At 38.7% G+C, this 24,813-nt stretch overlaps 1 protein-coding gene across 1 annotated transcript in view; it reads right to left on the bottom strand.

Annotated features, from left to right (window-relative positions):
- UST (uronyl 2-sulfotransferase) overlaps positions 1 to 24,813 on the bottom strand; it is a 194,007-nt gene that overhangs the window by 23,699 nt on the left and 145,495 nt on the right. The window contains exons 6-7 of the mRNA XM_042445999.1: positions 20,508 to 20,605; positions 17,790 to 17,947 (exon numbers count right to left, since the gene is read on the bottom strand). Of these exons, the coding sequence (XP_042301933.1) occupies positions 17,790 to 17,947; positions 20,508 to 20,605 (256 nt within the window). The remainder of the gene's footprint in view (positions 1 to 17,789; positions 17,948 to 20,507; positions 20,606 to 24,813) is intronic.

The following is a 24,813-nucleotide window of genomic DNA, read 5'->3' on the forward strand; positions in this document are numbered from 1 at the left end:
AGGGCAGAGAATACTTTCTGCTTATTGAGACTAATGTATTAAACAATGATACAATATAAAATATGATATATTTATTTTTCCTTTTAACAAGTGCATGCAGCAAAATCAAAATATGCTTCTTCTGAAAATACTATCTAGTTTTAAAGTAAACGATAACTTAAACCATCCTCCCACATCCCTATAGGTATTTTGGAAACAATTTACATAAAGAATTTCTTTCTCATTTTTTTGCAATAGGACAAAACCCATTACTGAAACAGATAGAAGACTTTCAAGAATTCTACAAGTGAAAACCCAGCACTAAGAAAAACATGCCACATCCCATTAGTACAAGTATAGGCAAATATGTGTTGCAACTTCCCTTCATTAAAAACACAGGTACTCAAAATTTCAGCCAACAAATGAAGAACTTATCAAACTGATGCCAACTCAAGGTACAGGTAGTAAACTTCCTATAAATCAAAGTTTGCAGGACAGAATGTTAAACATTTATGTTTGAATACATCAACTCAAGCTTCAGTTATTGCATTATTATTAAAGTTATTTGTTATCAATGGTAACAAATTAGTTTGATAAGACCTTATGTATCCTCAGAATGGCATATAAAAAACATCTCCTAACCTTAATAGATGTCCAGGAACAATCAATGCTTAATTTCTAGAAAAAGTTATGCTAAGCCTTTATGTTAGCTTTAGCAGTGAAAACAGTTGGCAAGGCTAACTCCAAAATTAAATTAAATTAAAACATGAGTAAAATATTGACACAACCAACAGTTCAGTACTGATTTCAAACTGCTTTAAAACAAGCTTTTTCCATGTCACTCTTAGGAGAAACAGCACAAATTGCATGACATGCACATGAAATTTCATAATTTACTTCCAGGCATCGGAGAGTGCCACCTCAGTATCCACTACATATTGTATAGTCTGTGCACATGCATATGTTCTGTGCATACAATATGTTCTGAACAGTTTCAAAACTGGTGGAGTCTCAATCTTGAGAAAAAACAGGGCATCAATAAAGTGATTGAATGATTGATTATAGCACACAGTATGAAAAAAAAAAATACAACAATGAAGGAAATATTTAGACTCCTGAAGGGTGACATGTATAAAACTGCTGTTCAGGGATGCCTCCTGCTGCTGCTTTGAGCTCTCTCTTTGCTGTGAGATCTTATATAAGTTATTTACCCTACATCCTAATAGGCAACCTTTAACATAGAGGCCACAAACATTTTGACAGAAGAAGGAAGTGTTATAGACATGGTTGTGGCATAGTAGGGTCAGGCCTAACCTTGGGCTGGAGCTAGGAAAAGTGTTTTTTGGAGACCACAGCTCCTTAAATATGCCAGTTATCATGGTTGGTGACCATGCTGGCTGTGGAATTCTGAGAGTTGTGGATCCCAAAATTATTTTTTCAAGGTCCTGCTCTGTATGCTTTTGTTTACTCTCAAAGGCATTGCTGGTGCACAGACTATACAATATGTAGTGGATACTGAGGTGGCACTCTCTGAAACCTGGAAGCATATGCCCAAAAGGCTGGCAGCTATTACTTTATCTATTGTAACATCTGCTTACTTGCTCATAAAGCCATAGAAATAGGTTACATTGGGATGAAAACCTCCTGCAAATTATGAAATATTATGTGCATGCAATTTGTGAGGTTTCTTCCAAGAGACATACACTAAGATTCCTCATCAGCTTCTTTCCAATAAGCTTCCACATGGTTTTAAAAGAATGTATACATACACATGTACTTTCACTTACCTTACATCTGCATTTATATTTAGTTGTAATTTCATATTTATATCATTTTCAGCTGGTGAATCAAAACATTTCATGGACAAGCCCAAGAGAACTCAACAGACAAGGCCTTGATGCTCATATGGAATATATTTAAAGAAATGGAGGTGGGTGGGGTAAGAAAGAGACTCAAATTGAACAGCTATGTTATTTTAAACTGGTTTTATGTTTTATATGTACAAGGCTGAGTTGGAATTCAAAGTTGGCTTCTGCTTGATTTCACCATAAAACATGTTATATGAGGAGTTGCTGCTGCTGCCACTAGCAAAACAGCTGCTGTTAGAAAATAAGAGACCAGTGCTCACAACAATTTCTTTTTCATCTGGCAAACATGCCTGACAAATGAGATTCAGCATTTTATGGAAAAATTAACATTGTTTTCCATCATTACAGAGACCTCAGATTTAACGGAAATATGTATTTCATACAGTATCCAGAAGTTAGAGCCACTTCTTCCAAAACCCAATCTCAAAATTTTCCTGTTTTTCCTTTGCTACATGAATTGTATTTGAAGGTTGTGTCAACAGCTTACTAATTCCTTTTTGATTGTTAAGAATTTATACTTATTTAAATAATAGAGGTACACACTTGAAATCTAGGACAATAATTTTTTCCCAGTTAACTTTCAGTTTTGCAAACTGGAAATCCACATTTGACACTATATTAATTTCTACGCCATGGGCCAAGCAAATATTAGACTGTGGTTATGGGTGTGTGTGTGTTATTTCTCAAAACCAGAAGCAATCCTCAGACCCACTATTTCCTGGCAAAGTCTTTCTGGGATTACAATCTGGATTGCCTCATAATGAGTTTTGCTTTGTTTTTGTACTGAACTATGGTACATGTAAAACATGAAGCACACATTTTCCAACTCTTGTTTTTTTTTAAAATATAACCAGGTGTGGAGTTAATCCCTTCTTGACAGCTGCTTGATATATCATATTAACTATAAACATCTGTTATCTTCAAGAACTGATAAGAATCTTCATTTACTGTCAGATTATATTTTTGATACACACCAGAAATTAAATAAGCAGTTTTGGCCTGATTGTTAAGTGAATAATAATAATAATAATAATAATAATAATAATAATAATTTGTATCCCGCCTCTCCCTGTATTGGATCAAAGTGGGTAACAACAAACAAAAACAAAAAAATCAAACATGAATATCGATATATAAAGCATAACAGGACATATTAGATCCTAGTTTCCCAATTTCCCTCCCACCCTAAAATACCATTAAAAACAATTCCCAATGAAATGGTTAATAAAATAGATCGAAATCAAGGTCCGGTGGGCAAGTGAAGTTCTCAGTTGTACATTTAGCTTCATTTCAAAACCATCTCCTTTATTGTTTCCATATTTTCTTAAACACAGAAATATCTCAAAATACATCACTAGTATATTAGAGGTGGAAAACCTACAGCTAACCATAATTAAATCTAGAGCGTTTTGCTATAAATCCATTGTATGGCCATTCCAATATTAGCCCCACCCATCTGCAACTGGCTGTATCAAAAATAAGTGCGACTCCCACATCAATGGATTAAATAAATAAATAAAAAACAGCCTTGGTTCCTTCTGCATGGGCCAAAGAACCTGGCCTCCTTATCTTGGTGGTGCATCTGGATGACACAGGACTCTATCTCCAAGTCTGGTGCGAATGGTTCAGATGATGTCCAGCCCATTCAGCACCAAACCCAGGGAATACCCTCCTTATAACAGAGTAAAAAATCCTCTGTTTATATTCAAGCTGTGGATGGTTGAATATGTGGATATGGAGGGTCAACTGTAATATTGAACACCCTTCCACTCAAGTTCTCTGATATATATGGATAATAGACAAATGCCAAGCTTATTAGCAGAAAAACAAACAAACAAACAAACAAACAAACAAACAAACCAAAACCAACACTCTACCAAAACAAATGTAAGGGGTTAAATGAAACTTTGAGAATATGTATCATAAGCATTTTCCAGTTTTAAAAATGTAGTGACAAGGGGGTTAAGTTACAGATGTTAACAAATGGAAGGACCAAAATAGATAAGAACTAGAGAAAAGACTAGGAAGGTGCGAATACTGGCACAAATAAATTCTTTATAGAAACTGCACTCCTTTAGAGGGCAACTGGCAGAAGGTGCATCCTGACAGACCTATAGTCCTGGCAAATGTCAGACTAATCTGTGCTTGGAGTGCATAATTCTGGTTATTTTGCTCTATGCTGAATTTGAGCCGCAGCCCACCTTCATATTTATATCCTACCACAACTCTTATCAATGTTTTCTTATCATGGTTTTCACCTGAGGCTGTGGTTTGGAGTAGTGATGGTGTCTAAGTTCAGATGTTGGAATGTGCTCAGAAATGCTTCCCCAGTTTATAAAACTAAAATTATTATGACTGGAAACTATGTCCCCTATGTAACAGGTTTTCTGGTCACTAGGCCAGTGCCTTCTAATGTTCTCCTCAGATCTTAAGAGGGCAGGCATGGCATCTGGTGACCATACAGCTTTTATTTAAAGGCTACATACTTGCAAAGAAAGCCTATTGTAAAGCTTGGAATGTTACTTTTGAAGAGTAATTCAAGCTACTCACTATAATATTTAAAAAGTAATGCCATGACTCATAATGCTCCAAAAGTAACTAATTACATTAGTTATTGTGTTGCTCTTCTTTTTCCTTCTTTTTTTTTGTTTGTTGGTGGGCAAGATTGATAATGAGAATGGTGCAAAATATGAAGAAACTTAAAAGTAACTTTTTATTGCAACCCCCCCCTTGATTAATTTCAATAAGCTAGATTTCTTGTATCTTGTCAATTTCAGTTCCCCGTCTTCTGATGCCAAAAAGCATGGGAGGTGCAGTTTCTGGTATGTCCCAGAGTACAAACTATACATGTAAGTTTACAATACCTGCACTATTTCTACCTGAAATATGTGGGACCTTGGGACTCAGACAGATACTTTGGCTGGTCTTCAGATGTCTTCACTGTAGTTATGGCTGGAACATTAGAGCTGCACAGCTCTAGGACCAGGAAGGCATTCTCAGGGGAGATTCCCTGTTGTCACCTGAGGATTCTACCTTGGACAGACTCATTACAGCTACTTGCAATATATCTTACAGTCGAAGAAAGATGTGTACAGAATGCCAACATATTAGGAGTATTTTCAGATTTCAAAGGTAGCCCTATTGAGGAAAAGCTGCTCCCCTAACTTTTTATAAACTTTCTTGAGATTCTTAAAAATAATCTGGCACAGAAAAAAAAAAGCCCCTATGTGACTATTTATTTCTTTATAGATGCAATGAACTCAATTTTTTTAGCTAGTTGGTCTAGGATAGAAATATATTTTCTTTCTTACCAATTTTCTGTTTTTTTCTTAGAACTGAACATTTTAATTAACATTGTTGTCCTTTTAGAATTTCTATGAAAGTAGAAAAATAATCTCATATGGTTTTGTCATCTGGATTTCCTATCGGACATTTTAGGGGAAGCAAACTAAAACTACCACAAGAGACATAAATATGTTTAATCAAACATAAGACCTGGAATCAAAAAATATTTTCAGAACAGAAAAAAATTAAAAATGTGATAATGAATGTGTTCTCATATTTATGCAAGGCTTAATATTTTTAATCAATGTACTGAGATTTTCTAATGTATAATGAATCATGAAGTTTGCTGAAGAGCAAGGAAATGTGTGGATGTGTGCAGCGGTGAAGAGAGATGTTATATCATGGGTATGGCTTCCGGTAATAGATTCATGAACCAGATAATGACTGGATTTTGTATCCAAAGGGAATAAAACACAATCTTTTTTGTTGTTGTTGCAAGCAACTGAAAAAAATGATCTTGAAAGCAAGTTCAGGGAAGACGGTGGCAGAGAAACAAAGCAGCCCATCAAGAAGCTGACCCCATGAGAGTCTCTAGAAGTAATTGTACAATAAAGCAACTTGCTGTGCAAGAAACCAGATGCGATCACCAAAAGAAATAGCTACTCAGCTTGGTGTCCTGAACTGGCTATAAAATGTCAACAGCACAGTGTTAAGTCAAGGAGAAATAAAACAATCCCATAAACACAAGCACACTTTATATTTTAAGACACCATATTTAGCCTTACTAGGCTAACTCATTTTATTCCATAAGGTAAGCATGACTTTAGTTAGGGAACAGTGGACTGTTAACACAAGGAATGTTCCCCAGCCCCCCTTTTCCACTACAGCCCTGTGAAAATATTCCCCATACTTTTGGGGAGCCTTCTGAAGAGTATGACTTAAAGGTAGGACAACTGGAGCATTGCCTGAAACTGAGCTGAAATCTCCCATGTGAACAGGGCTCTGTTCATGCAACATTTTAGTGATTCATTTTGTCTTCTCACTCACATACTTCATGATGGTCTCCTGATCTTACAGAGAGGCTTGCTGAAAGACTGCAGTGGATGAGAAACATCCCGATTTGAATCTAATCAGTAAAAATAAAAAGCCACATCAATTTGCAGATTTCTCCCTTCAATCTGTCTCTTAATTATCACTAAGTACAGTCACTCCTCCTTTTTTGCAGGGGATCCGTTCTGTAACCCCTCATGAAAATAGTGTTTCACTTATATTCAAGGCCCATTGGTTTGGATCTAGGTGTGGGTGTGCACAGGCATGTGCCCCATTCATTCTTCTTCCATTCGTCCTTCACACATAAGTGAGGGACACGGGTCCGAAGACCGGGAGAATGGAGGGAAAACTGTGTAACTTTTAAAGTTACTATTGGTATATCTCACAAATGAAAACATTAGTTATGTAGGACTTCAGATGTTTGTAATTCAGTAATCAGTGTAGCCAAACTGAGGATGCCTACCACTTTCCACCATCTAGTTACCTATAGAAAAGGAGGGGAAACTTTTCTTTTTCCAGTTAAAGTCTTGTTCTTTCTCCTATTGGCTGGGCCTTTCATGCAATGATGATGATGATGATACCATCTATCAGTAGTAGGATGGGCAAAAGTGTACAGTGACCATGGCCACAGACAAAACTGGGTGCGACATCTCTTTTTACTTCTCTTGTCATGTTCTCTCTTTTTCTCCCAATCTGTTTTGTCCCTCCATTTTTCTTCTTCGTTTTCAGCAAGTTGCCAGGAAAGGGACAAAAGAAATCTTGCTAGACATCTGAACTTGCAGGTGGCTTCTGAAACTGATACGAGGGTGCACGTAGGCAGATTTTCCCAGTATACCCCTTCCTCTAACATGTGCTTGGGAGCATTCCTTGATATTTTGGACAGCCAAGAAGCAGCCATGTATATGCAATGCATGCTCTTGTGGTAGGTTACTTGTGCTCTTGGCGAAAATGAGACTTTGATTGTTGTTTTATATTTCATCTCAAGTATATCATCTGGTCTGTGGACTGAATATGATTCATTCCACGTCTCACATAGTTGTGGCATGACAGTAGACAAACTCCAATGCTGCACTGCTTTGGATGAAACTGGATGGCACCAGCTAAATCCATTATCACTTCTGGCATGGCTAGCCATGTGTATTGCCTCTGTATGTTGTTCTTTATATAGGAACTGAAATGTGAACCATCATAATATGGTTTGTCTGCAGCAGACTGGCCCATGTCCTTTGTAAGCCTCACAATCCAAGTAGGTGTATACCAAGGAACAGTATACAAATGATGTAGAACAAATGAAACTGATGAATTAGCACCCCCTTGGGGCAAACAAAAGTTCTTTATAAGAATCAGAAAATTCAGAGAATGCTCAGTTTTGATACTGACAGGCAGGCAGAATGCTTACAGAAATTCCATAGTTTGACCATGATAGCCTTTGTGATTAAGATCAAATAACATTTTAGATTGGAAAAAAGTAGCAATTGAAGGGTTCACGAATGTTGTCATTTGGCTTCTTGATCTCTATTGTAACTTGGCTTCTTGATCTTACCTTATCTATAAAGCCTTTTTATTTCTGGCGTGGTTTCTGATCTATTGGTTTGTGATACTAATTGTCTGGTTTGGACTAAGATCTCTTTTCCACATACATTGTTTCTATTTTAAGGTAGGAAAAAGCTGATCTACAAATTTTCAGTTTTCTTTTTGTTGTTGATTCAAATAAATTCTGCAAAGGATACTCAGAGCTGGTCTGTCATTGCCTTTCCTCTGAGTGGCCTCTGGGGGGCCATAGAGCTTGCGCAAGGCTACACAGATGGCACAGCACATGACATCAGCCAAACTCTGGGCTGATTTTCGTTGACCTCTCTCCTTGGAGAGGCACGATGGGGATTTGAATTCCCAAGCTTTGACTCCACCCAGTGTGCTATATAATAAATAAAATTAATAAATTGTTTATTTATTAATTGCTTTTCCCAAGATCAAAGCGGTGTACAAGTGTCAGTAAAAACAGTCAGTAAAAACAGTACCACAATTCACATATTAAAAATACACATTAAAACAAATTAAATCCAAAAGCATAGTTAAAAACATACAGTAATAATGTTAAAATCATGAATATCAATACATCAGAGTCAATAGGGGAAAGATAATCTTAGAAGGAATTGGGAGGGTAGGCTTGTAGGAAGAGGTGCAAGAGTCTCACCTTAGGGTGATTAAGTAACAGTTTTCCTGAGAGTGTGGGGAGGATTATGCAGGGAGAGGCGTTCCCTCAAGTAACCCGGGCCCAAGCCATTTAGGGCTTTAAAGGTGATAACCAACACTTTGTACTGGGACCGGAAACGAATTGGCAGCCAGTGTAAAGATTTTAAAACAGGTGTTATATGGTCGGACCTCGCTGTCCCCGTGATTAACCTGGCTGCTGCATTTTGAATCAATTGAAGTTTCCGAATCTGATACAAAGGTAGCCCCATGTAGAGCGCAGTGCAGAAATCCAAATGAGAGGTTACCAGTGCATGTACTACCTTTTCTAGGTCCCCTCGGTCCAGATAGGGACGTAGTTGGCGTATCAGCCGAAGCTGATACCAAGCACTCCTGGCCATCGCATCTACTTGAGATGATAAATGTAGGGATGGATCCAGGAGTACTCCCAAACTAGGTACTTTGTCCTTTAGGGGAAGTTTAATCCCGTCGAGGACAGGATGGCAAATTTCCCTGCCCGGGCTAGGGGAACCTATCATGAGTACATCTGTTTTCTCTGGATTCAATCTGAGTTTGTTTTTCCTCATCCAGCCCATTACTGCACCTTTCTCTAGGATCTAAATATTCTATGCCAAGAACACTGAGAACCAACAAATAGCGTTTTTCAGGTTGACTAGAAGCAGTAACTGACCACATAGTAGGTACTTACTAGGCCATAGTACAGTGCTGGCTGTAACCTTGTGGGAAGACCACTACATTTTGTAATTTTTGACCACATAGTTAACCAGTGTTACATCCTACAGCTAGCCAGATTTCTCAGCAAAGGAGAATACAGTTATCTCTTCATCACTACTTTTTTCTTTGATCTTTCTTAGTAGTTCTAGGTCTGTGATATTTTCTGCTAGTAGTATGGTATCGTCTGCATATCTCCGATTATTGATATTCCTTCCTCCTATCTTCACTCCTCCTTCTTCTGTGTCCAAGCCTGCTCTTCGTATAATATTTTCTGCATATAATTTTAACAGATAGGGTGAAAGGATGCAGCCTTGCCTGACCCCTTTGCCAATTGGGAACCATTATATTTTTCTGTAATCTGTTCTTACAGTAGCCTCTTGCCCTAAGTACTGATTTATCATTAAGACTATCAGATATGTTGGCACTCCCATGTTCCATATACATCTTATACTGAAGATAATTCTATACAACTTACCAGGGCAGCAGTGGAAATGGTAGAAAGCCCCAGCTGCCAAGCATCCATTCTTTGGACTCCTTCACTTCTGGGACATTGCAGTGAATGAACAAGCAGGAGTGCTGCTGCAGCTGCCTTGAAGGCAGAAGCAGGAGGCTGGTAGACTCCCTGAGGAAGGGGAGCCTGAAGAATGAGCATCTGGCATCCGGAGTTTACCTCTGTTGCTGCCAGCGTATATAGACACTATACAAGAGCTTCAGCACCCAGGCTTTTTGATATTCATGTGGGGTCCTGGAACCAAACTGCTGTAGATACAGCAAGCCCACTGTAAAGGTATCACAGCTGAAGGGGGATAGGAGGGTTCATTTTCCCTTCAGGATGCTGAATAAACTGTTGTGTGCCTGTGTTTTGAGTGCGGCCTTTCACATGAGGTCAGGTGTGGAATTTTCAAGAAGTTCCATATTTTGGATCTTTGGGTTAGAGATGCCCAGCCTATAATACTCTCAAACTCTTCACTACTACCCATGGGCTTTTTCTGAGCCCCACACAAGTGTGTTTTGGAGCATCAGAAGTAATGTAACATTACTTTGGGCCATTGAGAGGTTGGCAGAAGTAAACTACTACATTTGGAGGCAGTTTGGGGGACTATGGCTCAGTTTTCAAGTGAAAATTGCTAAGAAAATCAGGCCAAGGGAATGGGAAGGCTTCTGAGGCCACATTTAGTGGTCCCAAGTACTGTATGCAACCTGCTATTTACCCACTGTGATCTAAGACAACTTTTCTTGCTTCAGGATAAATTCTGCTGGGACAAACCTTTTTTGCTTCTGTTGCAAATGTAATAACCATAATACTTTCATTTTAGAGAATCTCTACAAATATGAAGCAATTTTCAGTATAAACACTGAGATAAAGGGTATATAAAAAGATCTTTTCCCATTATTTAAAATATGTGTATGCAATGTGTATTTTCAAGTTGCCTGTCAATTTATGATGACCCCAGGAATTTCTCAAAGGGTTTTCTTAGACAAGGAATATCCCGTAGTTTTGATAGTTCCTTTGAAACATAGCATACCACTCCTGGTATTCCTTGGTGTTTTCCACCTCAGTACTAACTTGGAATGATCTTGATTAGCTTCCAACTCTAACATAATTTGGTTCCTTACATTTATGGTATCTAGACAACTTTAAAAATATAAATATTTAAATTATCCAAGTATCCAAGGTTTTAAATTAAAAGTGAATATTCATATAAGACAATCCTTCTCCATAGAATACCATGTCCATCACAAAATATGTAAATATATATTTACCTTACTATAATAACTAATTGTGCACAACCACACCTGCATATGCCACAGATATGCTTACTCATATCAGTGGCATGCAGAACAGTCTTCTGAATCACTCTAAATTTTACAGATTCAAGAGCAAGAGTACTGGAACAATTCAAATTTTGCATATGCAATTTCTCTTCACTGAATAAATACAGCATATGAATAGGTAGAATGCTAGTCTATGCTAGTTCTTTCTAGTTCCCAGTTTTATAATTGTATGATAAAAGAAGAGAGACAATGCCATCTTCTGGTCAAATCCTGAATATTGCGATTAACAGAATTTAATACACATTATTTTAAACACACCTCTCCTCTAAGTGCTGAATATTCTTCTATTAGAAAAATGTGTTTGCATTCTTAGATGAGTATATCTGTAATGAAGATAAGACCTATTAACCATCCGAGTACATTTTTTTATATTGTACAAATCAGCTTCATCAAATTTATTTGTATATAAATCAAAATTTCTATCTGTATGTCTATGAATAGGTAGATATTTATTTACTGGATTGATAAAATTGCATTATTTGAATAGTTGGTACTCAAAATAATTAAAACCATAATATAAAACAAAGACAACAAGGAAAATTGAATAATATTAAAAACTTGCTGGAACAGGACAGTTTTACTGCCTATCAAGAAATGATACAGAAGAACAGTCTCATTTCCTTCTGGATTCTACAATTAAAATCCCGTCTCCAATGACTGCTAATCTATTCAATTCCTCACAGCAGGAGATAAGACCAGTCTTCAAAGTTGGCTTCAAATTACAGAGAGCTACACATGGAAGATATTCTGGCCTTAGATAGCTGCATAATAAAATCCCAAAGAAGCAGCAGAAAACAATTCCTGAATTTAACACAGACTGACTGAAAGTTCTGAACATTTACTGTACTTGCTTTCCATGGACGCTGCTAGCTGACAAGTAATACCTCTGATAATGAAAGAGATGAAAGGATTAATAACACATGGGAAGAATAATCATGCAAAGGTGAACCCAAATTTTGGAAAGTAAAGTGAAAGTTGCTATTCAAAGAACAAATCACTAGGGACAGATGGCATACATCTGAAATATTCCAGAATTCAAAATTGTCCACAGGGGTGGCTGAGACAGTGATACATTTGCTTTCTGATAGTTCAGTGTACATAAACTTAGGCCCATTGTAAACGGGCACCCTAGGACGGATTCAGTCCGTGCTAGGGTTAGAAAGGGGCGTCTCTTCCAGACGCCACTAACCCTAGCACGGACTGAGTCTGTAACAAATGGCGGCGGCTGTTCCACACGGCTGCCGCCATCTTGACGTAATGGACGCTCTGCATCCGCACGTCGTGCCCTGGAAATGATGCCGTGAGTGCACGACTAGCACCTCGTGGTGTCTCTTCCGGGGAGCAAGAAGGAACGTGATTTTCACGCTCCTTCTTGGCAGCGTTCGGGAACCGCACCGTTTGGCTGCTGTGGTTCCCGGATGCTGCAACCGGCGGCGGCGCGAGACAGCCCCTTCTGGGCCGTCTGTAACGCGCCTTTATTTCATGCACAACATTATTTAAATATTACGTATAAAATTACCTTCAGGATGTGTTTATAAGGTGTATACAAAACAAATGAATGTCATGCTTATACCTGGGACCCCTCTCCACGCTATCTCATTATGTATCTGCAAATAAAAAACTTCAGATGGTGAAGAGGAAGAGGAGAAGAAGCAACCTAGGCTGTCATACTTCAGCCACATCATGAGAAGGCATGACTCACTAGAAAAGATGATAATGCTTGGAAAGGTAGAAGGCAGTAGGAAGAGAGGAAAACCACATATCAGATGGATAGATTTAATCAAAGCGGACCTAAGCAGAGCTGTAGAGGATAGGATGTCTTGGAGGTATCTTATTCACAGTGTCACCATGAAACCCATGGTCTTGAAAGCAGTTAACGTCTGATGTCATCAAGATTCCCTTACCTTAATAAAATCCTAAATGCAGTATTTCCTAAATGCAGTATTTTAAAACAGCATTTCCTTTGGGAGGAGGGGATGATATCAGTGAAGTAACAGATAAATGTACATGTGGTGCTTATAAAAACAGGCAAGGTTGAGAGGCTGCTGGAAGAATGGAAGGAAAGGCAAGCCAGCATTCAGTTAGCACCTGGCACTTCAGTTATGCAGCTGGGAAGAAGCCCAAACTACTTGATAGGTAAGATGAATGATGTGAGCAATCTTGTTATATTATTACCCTGTTGCAGAAGTCGATCCTGATGCTAATTCAAATTTATTTGTGATAGGAAAGTTCTCCTGAGACACTGTCTGCTGCCCCTTGTTAGTTACTCTTATCACCTCTAGTATGAGTTTTAAAATGGTGTTCCTGAGCAGCCTAGGATTGTAATATAGCTTTCATAGTTATCCAACCATGGAAGACTGTGATAGGCATTCTTGTTAAGAAGTGTGGACACTATCCATTCTGTTTTTGTGTATCAAAATATCAGCTGAAACAAAGCAACATAAAAAACTAACACATTGCACACTCCATGGAAACTGAGGCGGGTTACAAACCGCCAAAAAATACGTATTGAATACGTATTAGGGTTAGGAAGGGGCGGTGCTTCCGCACCCCCCTAACCCTAATACGTAGTCAATGCGTACAAGATGGCGGCGCCCTTTCTACATGGGCGCCGCCATCTTTGCGTATCGGACGCACAGCGTCCAGACGCGTCGCGCCGCTGCTGACGTAGCGAGCGCGCCCCTGGCGCCTCGCTACGTCGCAAACGCGACGCAAAAAGAAGCTCCATTTTGGAGCTTCTTTTTTCGGTCCGCGCGGGAGTCGGGCCGTCTGAAGGCTCCGGCTCCCCCGCGGACCTTCTGGCGGCGGCGCCAGACCGCTGCAAAGCGGCGGTCTGTACCCCGCCTAAGTGTGTCCTAAAATGCACTCCAATGGTGGAAAATTCATTATGAGACCAACAGATGTGTAAAGGGTTCCCTGAGGGTAGTACGATAAAAACTAAAAGCTGCATGTTGTTGTTGTATCCCCCCCCCCCAAGTCATTTTTGATTTATGGCAACCCTAAAGCAACCATATCATCTGGTTTTCTTGTAAATTTCTTCAGAGCGGGGTTGCCATTGCTATCTTCTGAGATTAAGAGATTATGACTTGCTCAAAGTCACCCAGTAGGTTTCCATGACCATACTGGGGATTTGAACTTTGATCTCCAGTCATAATCCAATGCTCAAACCATGATACCATGCTGGTGGTGTAGTTACTTGCATCTATTGTTTTATTTACTACATTTTACATAATTATTATTATATATTCATCCCACGTGTCTATGAAAGATAGGAAGTATCCAGTGTGGGCAATACACATTATTGAAAACAAAATAAACTCAAAGCAAATAAAAGAAGATAACAATTACAACAGTCACCATGATCAAAAGAAATAAAACAGTAAGCCTCAAAAGAGTTGGAAAGGTCAGTTTGAAGAGAGGTGCCTCACATGACCCTCCCTACAAGGAGCAAAAGTGGGAATTGGCCCCAGTTCTCAGACGACTGTGTTTCATAATCTGGGAGCAACAGATGAGAGAGACCTCTTCTGCATGCCTGTCACTTTAGTACAACTTTATTCAAGCAGTAATTGTAATAGGCAACTATAGTACTGCTACTACTGGCAGAGTATCCCACATCTGCAATTTGTTTTCTGGTGGTTCAGTGTACACAAACCAAAAGTACCAAATTATGTACCAAATTATTAAAAATATTGGTTTGGGTTCCATCTCCAAGGTACCTTATTATGTATAGACAAATATTACAAAATCCACCCCTCCCTCTAAAATCTGAAACAATTCTGGTCACAAGTATTTTGGATAAGAGAGACTCAACCTACAATAAATTAGAGCTGAGTCTTGTTGCAGGGGATCTCACTCGGTATTTTTGAATTATTAGATGGATGCATTTATGTGAATAGCAGTTCTCTTTGGCATCAAACAATACTTCTGTTTAAGAAATATAGGGTAAAGGTAAAAGTAAAGGTAAAGATAGTCCCTTGACATGAATATCTAGTTGTAACCGACTGTAGGGGGCGGTGTTCATCTTCATTACTAAGCGGAAGAGCCAGTGTTGTCTGAGGACTACTCTAGTGGTCACGTGGCCAGCTGTTACCTTCCCACTGACGTGGTACCTATTTATCTAGTTGCATCTGCATGCTTTTCGAACTGCTAGGCTGACAGAAGCTGGGACTAGTGACAGGAGCTCACCCCATCATGCGGCACTCGGAACTCAAACTGTGACTCTTCTGATCTTTTGATCATCAGAACTGGTGTCTTAACCACTAAGCCACAGCATCCCACATATAGGGTACAGTCCTATAAATTTACAAATTTATAAATCTTTGGATGAAGGTGTCAGAAGCATTTTCAAAGTGTTATATCATGTTTTCCCACTAACATACAAACTGAACATATAGGAGCTAAGCACTCAGGGTGCATTATTTTGAGGTGACCAAACTGCAACCCTGCGGCCAGCTGTAGTCCCCAATAATGTTTTGTGGCCCTCTACACCTCCAAACCCTCCAAATTCTGACGAAAAAGGGAAAGTGAATTACTGCTCCTGGACACATCCAAGGTGCAACAATTTCAAGACTGCTTTAAATAAAAATTACCCATTTTTGAGAACCAGAAGCAGTCTCTTTGTTTTTTATGTTTTCTGTTTTGGTAGTTCATGGGGCCTGTGGAGGGCCTCGGGGCACAAAAGTGTTCCCTGGACCTGCCTCAGCTGTCCGCCCCTGCATTATACCAATTCAGCTTTGACTATATTGGCTGCAATCATTAGCTGATTGCTCCAATTCTAGCTGCTAGTTCTGGCCTCAGAAGCTGTAAACAGTTTGGGGCTACATTATTAAAAAGGCTTCCTATATCTATATGTGGCATATATATGCCTACATCTGCATATATCTATATGAGGCATCTATATGCACCCGCCCCTTTCCGTGGAGGATTGGGGCCAGGACAGCCATACTGGCAGCTCAAAGGCCCCAATCTGGTGCTTCTCCAGGCTGCGGAGAAGCGGCAAAATGCCACTTCCCCATGGCCTGGAAAAGGTGTATCCTTGGGGCTTCCTGCCCCAGGACACCCTGGGAGCCAGAGCCAGGGAACAAAGGGGTCCCTGGTGTCGTTCCCACAGTCATTTGAGGATCTTTAAAACATATAACATCTTTGGAGGCCTTTAAAAAGGCAATAAAACTGGATCTCTTCCGGCAGGCATTCCCAAATTGACCTCCTCAGTATGTTTACTCTCTAGTTGGGAATTATTGTTTTTAATACTATTTCAAGGTGGGAGGGAGATAGGGAATTGGATTTTATATGCTTTGCTATGTTTTTTTTACTTGTGATTTGTTGTGTTCTATTTTTATTGTTCTTATGTTTGTTGTTACCCGCCTCGACCCAATAAAGGGAGAGGCGGGATAGAAATAAATATTTTATTATTATTATTTACTATTATTATTAATCCTTGGAAATATACATAAAATAAACCTACACTAAAAGTTTAGTGTTTTGTATACAATGCGCCCACGTCATATGCGGGAGTGCTATATGCGGATTTGAGCATACGCTCAAACTTGTGTAGAGCCGTGTGGGGCGCGTGTCCCACTGGAATGAATGGGGCTGCGCCGCCGCATGCACAAGCCCTATTTATTCCAATGGGGCTTGAGCATGCACGGAATTCAGCTTACGCGGGGGTGTGTGTGTCCAGAACGGATCCCCCACATAAGCCGAGGGTGCTCTGTATTTATTATATCTAATCCCTCATTTTATAATACTTTAATTCTTTATCATCACTCAAAAGCATGGCTTCAGATATGCTATTTGTGGAGGGAATCAGGATCCAGCAGGAAGAGGAGTGGAGAAGAAACAGTGCTTTTAACTGATTCTTCTTTTCTTTTGCTGTCTCCACAGCCATCTCCCACACTCTTTGAAAAGGTCTAACTTGCTAAGTAGCTATTTAACAGAGTTGAGGTGAGAAGAAGGAAACAAGAAAAATTATTGCTTTGTCCATTTGTTCCAGCAAATGGAGGACTCCACTAGTGCTAGCCTGGATCAAACCCCATTTTTCTTCTTCATGCTTGATTTGTTATTCCTCCTATCCAGTATTTTAAAGATAGCATCATGTACACCCTTTGTTCCAAACTGCTAATACCTGGAAGATGATAAACATTACAGAACATCTTGTTAACAATTTTGGCAAACTCTTACTCAGGCATTTGGCTCAAACAATATTCAATCTGAAAAGATATCCAATGGAATGAGGAAATGAAGTTACAGTATTTATATTCTGCTGTGTTCTTTAAAACTGTTAAATCTAAAATGCAGACCCTAAATCTTCTAAATACAACTAGGGCTATTATTCATTAGATTTTATCATACAGTTGCTCTTCTGTTTTCGTGGGGGATCCATTCCAGATCTCTCCCCTCCGTGAAAACAAAAGCTCACAGATATTCAAGCCTCATTGGTTTGAATGGATGGGCACTCCCCCACACATGCCATTTTAGCCAAAAGGGCTCACCCCTCCATGAGTAATTGAGACCACAGACTTCAAGTCTGTGAAAACAGATGGGCAACTGTATTATCTTCTGTTATTCATGTAGATTCTTTCAAAATGGTAAATACTTCCATCAATAGAGGATGTCAGAGCTGTGAAGTATGTCATTTATTTCAACACATGGACAAAAAACTCCTCAAAGATGGGGAGGTATACAGTAATCTAATCTAGTAGAGTACATCCATTTTTTAAAAGCAAATGTTTGAAACTGGCTTCTTTTGCAGCACGTAGAAGTATGCCATTTATGAATCTTTCAATGAAACAAGAACATCTGCTGAATAATAAAAATGAAATTCTGATAATATCAGTAGGCAATTACCTGGATTTTTGTAGATGCTGAGGACATCCTTGAAATAATGAGGTAAAAATCTTTCGAGTAAAAGCAGCACATCCTCCAATTCTTCCAGAATCCCCACAAGAAGGAAATTTTCATTCACATTCACTTTTGCTCTTTCGAGGGCCCATTCACCAGGCTCCCTTAAAAATTTGAGAGATTTTTTAAACTCAATTCACGAACAAAAGTTTTATGCATCAATAAAGATGAACAGATTTTTTTTATAGCACAACAAAACCAGTTAGCTAACCTATTACCAACTATGAATTAAGGGTTTGGTGACTTATTTAAAATGTTTCAAATTAAGCAATCAGTATAGCTGATTGATAGGTTCACCTTAGGGTCACCATAGGTTGAAACAACTTGAAGGCACAGAACAATGACAAAACAGCTGATTGTGTAAGCTGAGAGCCAGCATGGTGCTGTCGTCTCTGAAAGGCTGTGCAGACCATCCCTATGGGGGCAGCCTGCAACCACCTTCATTTTCCCTGGATCGAGGCTGCAGCAACTGCATGCCGTGGCCCCAATCTGGCCTTTCCAGGGCACGAAAAGGAACCACAAAAAGTGGCTCCTTTTTGTGCCCTGAAAAGGGTGTGATAGTGTTGTGTTGTGGCTTTATGGCACTCCTTTGGTGCTGCGTCATGTGGACACAGCACCAGAGGAGTGTCATAACACCATACGCTATGTGGTGTGGTGTATGGCATCATGCTGTCCTGAGGGAGGAACCAGGGCATGCATCATATGAATGCTATGCCCTGACTCCTTCCCCAACATGTCCTTTAGGGCTGGTCTGCACAGGGCCTGAGAGACCATGGGTTGAATCCTGTGCACCCATGGAAGTCCATTGGGTGGCCTTGGGCAAGTTATATTCTCTCAGCTGAAAAGGAAGACAATGGCAAACCTCTTCTAAACAAATTCTGCCACATGATAATAAAAATGAAAAAGCCTTAGGACAGCTATATTTTGGAAATGATTTGAAGGTAATTGAGATATTACTGAACACAATATGGACTGATCTGCATAGTGTAACCTTTTGAAGCTTATTAATTTAAAGCAACAAAGGATTCAACTGATCAAGTCATCAATAGCGGTCTGTTTGGGATCATTACAAGGGTATTCTCTAAAGGATTTTGTTTCCAGAAATAATCCGACTGAACTGAGTATTCACTTCTAAACAGAACAGAATTAAAATTTGGGAGAATGTAAAAAAAGATATTCCATTTCACTTCTACTTTCAGGGATCAGCTCTTTTGGAAAAAAAAGAAAATAATTTGTTTTCTGAATATAATCAACTAATTTGTCCTGTGAATGAACTGGCTACTGACTTTGGACTTTATCACATGAGCCTTGGTCATGTCTTGGACTTGCTGCAATTGAGTTATTACAAGAAAAAGAAAACATACCAGTTTTGGAACTTTTAATACTACTCTTCAATAGTGCGATGGGACTTTTTGCACCATTGATGGTCCTCATGGACTCTGTTCCACATTTCCCCTTAACTCTGAGTCCCTGCCCTCCCCATTTCTTCCTCCTTGCTCCTGCTAAACAAGGAATGAGAATGCCTCCTTGTGAGGAAGCAGTAACTTCTTCTTCAGCAGATGGGGGGGGGGGGGGGGTGGGGTGGGAAATGGGTGAAGAGACCTGTACCGGAATAAGGAGGGGATGGGACAGTGAACCACGTGCAATACTGAAATAGACTTGCCAGGAAGTTACCGCATTTGAGGAAAAATGGTACAGTTGTGTGTCTGGGGCCTTACTGATGGGCATTTCCCATCAATTAAAAAGGATGCTCTAACAACAAAGGAGTGAAGAAATGGCTATGCCATATGAGAACTATTGCCAAAGGCACTATTCTCCAGCTTTAATAGAGGATTCAAAGGCTTGTGTGATAAAAACAAGGCCAATGCGATTTTAGGCTGCATCAACAGAAGTACAGTGTCTAGATCAAGGGAAGTAATAGTTCCACTTTATTCTGTTCTGGTCAGGCCCCACCTGGAATACTGTGTCCAGTTCAGGGCACCACAATTTAAAAAGGATGTTGAAAAACTGGAGAGTGTCCAAAGGTGGGAAACTAAAATAGTGAAGGGTCTGGAAACCATGTCCTATGAGCTGTTTAGCCTGGAGAAGAGAAGGTTAAGAGGTGATATGATAGCCCTGTTTAAATACTTGAAGGAATGTCATATTGAGGAGGGAGAAAGCTTGTTTTCTGCTGCTCCAAAGACTAGGACCCAGAGCAATGGATGCAAGCTCCAGGAAAAGATATTCCACCTCAACATTAGGAGGAACTTCCTGACAGTAAGGGCTGTTCGACAGTGGAACACACTCCCTCAGAGTGTAGTGGGGTCTCCTTGCTTGGAGGTCTTTAAGCAGAGGCTGGATGGCCATTTTGTCAGGGATACTTTGATTTGGATTTCCTGCATGGCAGGGGGTTGGACTGGATGGTACTTGCAGTCTCTTCCATCTCTATGATTCTAAGTACTTTGGGACTTATTTTATCCACTTCCTTTTCATGTGGTGCAGCTTGCTTGTTATCATGACTAACTGGCATTCTGCATGACTCATTGCCTTTGATGTCAACACTGGCAAAGTATAGTTTGCATTCCTAATATTGTTAGTGTAATATTCTAAAACCAAATTCTCCTGACTCCAGTGAATGGTAACCTTTGGAACAGAGTTGAAAGGAAAGACTGAGGATATAGTTACCTGCATCTTGGATGCTGTCCACAGAAATACGGAATAATATAAAATAATCTGGGATTGGAACATTCAGGATAGTTCTCAAGAATACATACATTAATATCCTAAAAGGAAGGAAAGAAGTGGGGTGGGGGAGAGAAAAAAAGGCAAAATAAAATATTATGATTTGACTTCCAGTGAGATGAAGCCCAAAATTCCATAAACCAAAAGTCATGTAGCTATCATATACACTTGTAAAAAATAAAGGATTTGGGAAATATTGACATTTGTTTGCATTTAAAATTCATGTAGGAATATTCCATTAAGATGTTCCTGTTCCATGACGGATTACATTCAAATGTAGACATATGATAATTCATGAAAGAATGTATGATGAAAACTCATTACTACATTTTTTAAAAACAACAACAACAACAACAGATATTTTAGTCAACAGATTATATAATACTCAAACAGTAACAGGAAGATTCAATACAATCTCTATTCATGCCTCCAGGCACTTTCTCTTAGCATCTGACTTCTCCACAGTGTTGTTTTGAGTTTAAGAAGAGGAAGGAATGTGTACTGTACTAGATGACAAATTTGATGAAGGAAAAGTAAAATAAAAATAAACAGATAAAAATGTAGATAATAATCATTCTTCTTGCTATCTCTGTTGGAAAATAACCTATATTTTACTACCAAAATGAACTTTTTATATGGTCTTGGTCATTCATACACTATCACATATAGTGTGAAAAATTGCGATTGCATAATTAATAAATGGGCATTATCTACACATAGGCATATCTACCAAAGCCTAAAACACATGTAAAATTCATTGTATCTTGAAGATCCTGGACTTTGACACACATTCCACTTCCATGCCTCTCTGCATCAACATGAGTTAGCATAGCACTGATGCTATTCTCCTACTGCTATCAGTTTTGCTTTTGAGAGTTGTAAAATGGTAATCTATCTAATCACTTTAAGAACAAGACATATGATTTTCACTGAGCTCAGAAATCCCAGTGGAATTAGCACAGAGGTCAAATCATATTTAAGTACTGCAATGAAGAACAGAAATTGTAACAGTGATGGATGGGAATGTACAGTATTAAGAGTATGTGAAACAAAAATTAAACTACACCTATAGGCAGCTTGCAGCCTCGTCATCTAAAGGACCACATCTTGTTAAGAACATGAGGAGGGGCTTTTTGAGAATCCTATTCCCTGTGGAGGCCTCTTGGAGAAGATTCAGGAAAAACGTTTTCCAGTAATGTTTTCTGATTCTATAATCCACTCTCCTTTGAGTTATGATCAGTTCCTACTCTTGCTGCTGTTAGGCAGGGTATGAAGACAAAACCTCTACAAAATGTATTTTTTGCTGTTTTTTAACTGTTTTGCTCTTTATTGGTTTTAAATGGATTTGCTGTTTACAGATTATTGTGATAATTTTCACAAGAATTGACTTCAGAGACTTCTTCAAAATCTGAAGAAGACAGATTTTATATTTGATGTTTTAAATTGATGCCTGTGTTTAAATTTATGGATTATAGTTAGCGAATGTAGACAATAGTGCGGATTTTGGATCAAGTTTAGGAACAGAAGAAAGAATGATTTAGAAGGTAGAAAGAGGTAAGAGTAAGTACTAAAGATAAGGAAAATGGAGTGAAGAAGGAGGGAGTGGAGAGTGAAAAGGAAGAGAAGGATTAAGGTAGATGGAGCAATACATAATAGTAGGACCAGAGAGAGAAAGAAGGGGAAGTTTTAAAACGGGGGATACTTGATCCATAAACTGCTTTGACCAAAGATAATATAAGTGAGGTGGGCTACAGAAGGGTTAGGGGTGGGAAAGGATATAGACGGGAGGGAAAGTTCAAATGCGACAATTTTAGTATGTTTGTTGATAACGAGTAATGGGTTGCAACTGGTATTGTGGTGCAGCAGGTTATATTGTGTTATTGTATTTGTTCTACTTGTATAAATTTGTTGTTTTGTCAATTCTGAATGTTAATAAAAATATTTTTTAAAAGGTTATTGTGATGATTTTAATGGTTTTATTGTGAATTTTTATTGTGTTTAATTATTTTTATTAACTGTCTTAACACTATATTTTAGTGGAAAGGTGGCATACAAACATAATAAATAATTATATGCTAAATGCTTAGAATGAAAATGCTGATTGTACATTGTTTATATTAATGCTTAAGGAATTATATAAGCGAATCTATAAAAGGAATCACATTATTATTGGGGGAGAAATTAATTCAGCAGGAATAACAGTGGAAACATCTGCTCTATTACAAAATTTCTAACTACAAACTCTTTGTACTAAATTGTAATTCCCCTTATAACAATGTTATATACACAGAAAAACAAACAGATAAACTATCAATGGACCCCTTCCTCAATCCCCACTACAAAATCATCAGTTGTCTACACTGTGTAGTTGTCACAAGGATCCCTAACAATTCAGTAGAGAATGGCTGAATAAAATAGAACTTCGCACAGGGCTTGTGCGCTGTTAGCAGAATATAGAAAAAACAAAACAAAAGTATGGGAAAGAGAATAAATTAAACTGCTAGCAAAATTATGCTGCTGCATCACAGAAAGCATAGTATGCCACCATAATCAAGCAATGTTTTATAAAAATGTTAACTGAACATAAAATAGACAAATTTGGCATAGCCTTTGCATTCATGATACATTTCCAATAGTACGCTCTGTGCTGAACAAATTTATGGAGGTATTCCAGAAATGAAGTAAAGAGCTTTAACAAACATTCAAAGGAATATCTGACTATTACCCTTCCTTGCTTTCAAATACACAGTATTCTACCACATCAAGGATGATCCTTACACTGAAAAGGTTTTAAATACCTAATCTATTCTAATAAGTCTGTTAGCTTTTTCAATACATATTTAAAGTATATTACTCAACAGTACTGGATCATTCTCACTGATTTAAAAGCAGTATTTCATTAGGTTACTTTTAAAATCATACTTTATTTTAACTTGGTTCTTAGAGCTGATCTGTTGATATGTGATGAATGTTTCTAGACTACTGATTGCTGCATTTTGTTGCAAAGTTTTGTCTATATAAACAAAAGAAATCCCTTGAAGCTCTGATAACTTGTTTTTTCCCAAGTGGCTTCTCACAGCTAATGAAAACTTATTCTGAACCTCTGGTTTCAGTTAAGAGTATCAGATTTAAGAAATCCTGTAGACATTAGTGTTTGGATAAAATATTTCACAAACTACTCAGAATAGTAAAGAAAAATGTTAAAAATGATATGTCTAAAGTAGAAACAGATGGGGATCCAAAAAGTGCTGACAAAATCCTGGCAAATTATGACCAATGAACCCATTCACATCAGCAAACTTGCTGCCCTGTATTGGATCAACTGATGTTTCTGATCAGTTTTCAAAGGAAGCTCCATGAAGAAGACACTGAAACAGTCAAAACAAGCAATACCGCCAGAGAAAGGTTAACCAGGATCAGCTAATCACATTCCAAATATAGCTACAGGTGATATCGACCAAAGCTGATAAAAAGTATATTGAGTGAAAGGAGCCACCCTAGCCTTTAATAATGATACTGTATCAATAAAAATGTAAAGACTGATCTTTGAGGAGGAATGCAATCCTTTCCAGAACAGGATTAACTGGGTGGATAAACTATCTATCAACAATGCCAGCCTCCCCCCCCCCATCTAGACTGCACCCCATTTATTAATTCTAATTCAGTGTGTTATTAGGTTGTTCTTAATTTAAAGATAAGATTACATAAAAGTTACAGAGCCATTTTTCATATCTATGACACATGAGATCTTTTCCTCAACCCAGACCCAGAAACCAACAGTGACTAAAGGCTGTATATATATACATGCATGGCAACAGAGGGCTGAAGCAGAAGGCCTTAGAGGAGCGATCTCCATCTGCTTCAGGTGTGATTGCTCCAGAACTGTAGTGACCAGGCAGCCTGGCCATGAAGTGGGCCACTGCTGTGGTCCCAAATGGGTCACCGGCAGGAGTGGATTAAATCCACTCCTTTTGTGGTGGCTTTGGGCCACCTTACACAGCATGATTTTTGGCCGCTTCAGAGGCATGCATCTAAACACCATGCCCCAAAGCAGCCAGAAGCTGCTCTATTTGCCCATCTGTTTTGGTCCATCTTTTCTAAGATTAGGAGCTGGGCATTTACTACAGAAGAAGAATTTGTAATGGAAGATGCACTACTTCAAGATCAAGCCCACCATGCCTGAAATGATCCTATACTTGTAGGATAATGGACACAAACACTTGAAGGTATATTTTATTATTATTATTAT

This window comes from Sceloporus undulatus, chromosome 1 (genome assembly GCF_019175285.1).
Source record: "Sceloporus undulatus isolate JIND9_A2432 ecotype Alabama chromosome 1, SceUnd_v1.1, whole genome shotgun sequence".
Taxonomy (NCBI): domain Eukaryota; kingdom Metazoa; phylum Chordata; class Lepidosauria; order Squamata; family Phrynosomatidae; genus Sceloporus; species Sceloporus undulatus.